Source organism: Coturnix japonica, unplaced genomic scaffold, assembly GCF_001577835.2.
Source record: "Coturnix japonica isolate 7356 unplaced genomic scaffold, Coturnix japonica 2.1 chrUnrandom561, whole genome shotgun sequence".
NCBI classification, from domain to species: Eukaryota; Metazoa; Chordata; class Aves; order Galliformes; family Phasianidae; genus Coturnix; species Coturnix japonica.
The window spans coordinates 48,433-52,248 of record NW_015439938.1 but is presented as its reverse complement, the minus strand read 5'-3'; the positions used below and the strand labels follow the sequence as shown (position 1 = coordinate 52,248).

At 52.4% G+C, this 3,816-nt stretch overlaps 1 protein-coding gene across 1 annotated transcript in view; it reads left to right on the top strand.

Annotated features, from left to right (window-relative positions):
* The window catches only part of LOC107307358 (noelin-2), a gene marked incomplete at its 5' end in the record, with an annotated part of 7,637 nt that extends 7,131 nt beyond the window's left edge, over window positions 1-506 (top strand). The window contains one exon of the mRNA XM_032441772.1: window positions 22-506. Within this exon, the coding sequence (XP_032297663.1) occupies window positions 22-401 (380 nt within the window). The remainder of the gene's footprint in view (window positions 1-21) is intronic.
* Window positions 507-3,816: the final 3,310 nt, after the last annotated feature.

Here is a 3,816-nt window from a genome sequence, read left to right as displayed (position 1 = left end):
CCCCCTAAACCCCCCAAAATCCCTTCTATACCCCCCATTTCCACCATCAATCCCCCATAACATGCTGTTATTTAACCCATCCTTTTCCCCCCCCCCATATACAGGTATTAAGGAGCTGGGATACGGGTTACCCTAAACGTAGCGCGGGCGAATCCTTCCTCATCTGCGGGACTCTTTACGTCACCAATTCTCACCTGGCTGGAGCTAAAATCTATTTCGCTTATCACACGTCGACTTCGAGTTACGAATACACGGACATCCCCTTCCATAATCAATACTCTCATATCTCCATGCTGGACTATAACCCACGCGAGAGGGTCCTTTATACCTGGAATAACGGGCATCAAGTGCTCTATAACGTCACCCTATTTCACGTCGTCGAGACGGATGGGGAGATCTGAGCCTTCCTGACCCTCGTTCATGGTCTGCTCTGTGCTGCTGTGTCGCATTGGGAGCCTTCATCCTCCTCTTCCTCACTTATTGCACATTGGGGTTCCGTCATGTCATGCTTTGAGCCGTAATGTTCACTATGGGTGTCTATGGGGTTCCTATGGGTCCTATGGGTTCCTATGGGTCTCTATGGGTCCCTATGGGTTCCTATGGGTCCCTATGGGTTCCTAAGGGTCCCTATGGGTCTTTATGGGTCCCTATGGGTCTCTATGGGGTCCCTATGGGTGTCTATGGGTGTCTATGGGGTCCCTATGGGTGTCTATGGGTGTCTATGGGGTCCCTATGGGTCTCTATGAGGTTCCTATGTCCCTATGTGTTCCTATGGGTTCCTATGGGGTTCCTATGGGTCCCTATGTGTTCCTATGGGTTCCTATGGGTCTCTATGGGGTCCCTATGGGTTCCTATGGGTCCTTATGGGTCTCTATGGGTCCCCATGGGTCTCTATGGGGTCCCTATGGGTTCCTATGGGTCCTTATGGGTCTCTGTGGGTCCCCATGGGTCTCTATGGGGTCCCTATGTGTCCCCATGGGTCTCTATAGGGTCCCTATGGGTTCCTATGGGTCCCTATGGGGTCCCTATGTGTCCCTATGGGTCTCTGTGGGGTCCCTATGTGTCCCTATGGCTCCTTATGGGTCCCCATGTGTCCCTATAGAGGGCCTATAGGAGCCCTATAGCCCCCTATCTGCCTTTGTGCCATGGTTGGAGCCTTCATTCTCCTCTTCCTCACTTATTGCACATTGGGGTTCCGTCATGTCATGCTTTAAGCCCTAACGTTCACTATGGGTGTCTATGGGGTTCCTATGGGTCCCTATGGGTTCCTATGGGTTCCTATGGGTCTCTATGTGTCCCTATTGGTTCCTATGGGTCCCTATGGGGCCCCATGGGTCTCTATGGGGTCCATAAGTGTCCCTATGGGTTCCTATGGGGTCCCTATGGGTCTCTATGAGGTTCCTATGTCCCTATGTGTTCCTATGGGTTCCTGTGTGTCCCTATGGGTTCCTATGGGCCTCTATAGGGTTCCTATGGGTCTCTATGGGTCCCCATGGGTCCCTATGGGGTTCCTATGTCCCTATGGGTTCCTAAGGGTCCCTATGGGTGTCTATGGGGTCCCTGTGGGTCCCCATGGGTCTCTATGAGGTTCCTATGTCTCTATGGGTTCCTATGGGTCCCCATGGGTCTCTATGGGGTCCCTATGGGTCTCTATGGGGTCCCTATGGGTCTCTATGGGGTCCCTATGGGTTCCTATGGGTCTCTATGGGGTCCCTATGGGTCTCTATATGTCCCTATGGGTTCCTATGGGTCCTTATGGGTTCCTATGGGTCCCCATGGGTCTCTATGAGGTTCCTATGTCCCTATGGGTCCCCATGGGTCTCTATGGGGTCACCATGGGTCTCTATAGGGTCCCTATGTGTCCCTATGGGTCCCTATGGGTCCCTATGTGTCCCTATGGCTCCTTATGGGTCCCCATGTGTCCCTATAGAGGGCCTATAGGAGCCCTGTAGCCCCCTATCTGCCTTCATGCCATGGTTGGAGCCTTCATCCTCCTCTTCCTCCATTGATGGGTTCCATCGTGTCATGCTTTGAGCCGTAATGTTCACTATGGGTCTCTCTGGGGTCCCTATGGGTCCCTATGGGTTCTTATGGGTCCCTATGTGTCCCAATGGGTCCCTATGGGTTCCTGTGTTCCATATGGGTCCATAACGTTCCCTATGGGTGTCTATGGGGTCCCTATGGGTCCATAACGTTCCTTATGGGTCTCTATGGGTCCCCATGGGTCTCTACGGGGTCCCTATGGGTCTTTATGGGTCCCTATGGGTCTCTATGGGTCCCTGTGGGTCTCTATGAGGTTCCTATGGGTCTCTATGGGGTCCCTATGTGTCCCTATGTGACCTTTGGGTTCCTGTGTGTCCCTATGGGTTCCTATGGGTCCCTATGCGTCCCTATGGGTCCCCATGGGTCTCTATGAGGTTCCTATGTCTCTATGGGTTCCTATGGGTCTCTATGGGTCCCTATGGGTCTCTGTGGGGTCCCTATGGGTCTCTATGGGGTCCCTATGTGTCCCAATGGGTCCCTATGGGTTCCTATGTGTCCCTATGGGTCCCTATGGGTTCCTGTGTGTCCCTATGGGTTCCTATGGGTTCCTATGGGTCCCTATGGGTCTCTATGGGGTCCCTATGTGTCCCTATGGGTTCCTATGTGTCCTTATGGGTCTCTATGGGTCCCCATGGGTCTCTATGGGGTCCCTATGGGTCTCTATGGGGTCCCTATGTGTCCCTATGTGTCCCTATGAGTTCCTATGGGTCCCCATGGGTCTCTATGGGGTCCCTATGGGTCCCCATTTGTCCCTATAGAGGTCCTATAGGAGCCCTATAGCCCCCTATCTGCCTTCATGCCATGATTGGAGCCTTCATCCTCCTCTTCCTCCATTGATGGGTTCCTTAATGTCATACTATGACCCCCAACCTTCTCCCCTTCATCCTCATGCCATGATTGGAGCCTTCCTCCTCCTCTTCCTCACTTCTTATTGCACATATGGGTTCCATCATGTCATGCTTTGATCCCTAACGTTCTCCTATCTGCCTTCATGCCATGGTTGGAGCCTTCATCCTCCTCTTCCTCACTTCTTATTGCACATATGGGGTTCCATCATGTCATGCTTTAAGCCCTAACCTTTTCCTATCTGCCTTCGTGCCATGGTTGGAGCCTTCATCCTCCTCTTCCTCCATTGGTTTTGCACATTGGGGTTCCATCATGTCACGCACTGAGTCCCAGCTCCCTTCTCTTTGTCTTTGTGCCATGATTGGAGCCTTCCTCCTCCTCCTCTTCCTCACATTTGCCTTCGTGCCACGGTTGGAGCCGCCTTCTTCCTCCTCCTTCCTCCTCCTCTTCCTCTTCCTCCTCTTCTTCTTCCTCCTCCTCTTCTTCTTCCTCTTCTTCCTCCTCCTCCTCCTTCCTCGTCCCTTCCTCTTCCTCTTCCTCCTTCTCTTCCTCTTCTTCCTCTTCTTCCCTTCCTCTTCCTCTTCCTCCTCCTCTTTCTCTTCCCTTCCCCTTCCTCTTCCTCCTCCTCTTCCTCTTCCTCTTCCTCCTCCTTTTCCTCTTCCCCTTCCTCCTCCTCTTCCTCCTCGTCCTCCTCTTCCTCCTCCTCTTCCTCTTCCTCCTCCTCCTCTTCCTCCTTCTGACTTGCGGAATCAAACTCTATAATCCAGAGATGGGTTATAAAGCAGGTATGTTTATTCCAGCGTTGCGCAGCGCCGGGTGCAAGGGGGATAGCTCCACCAAACTTGCACACCGTAAAGAGAAAAGTGTGTTACAGATATAGGTTAAGCTAATACATAATCAATAGTCTCCTCCTCAGTTTGATTACAT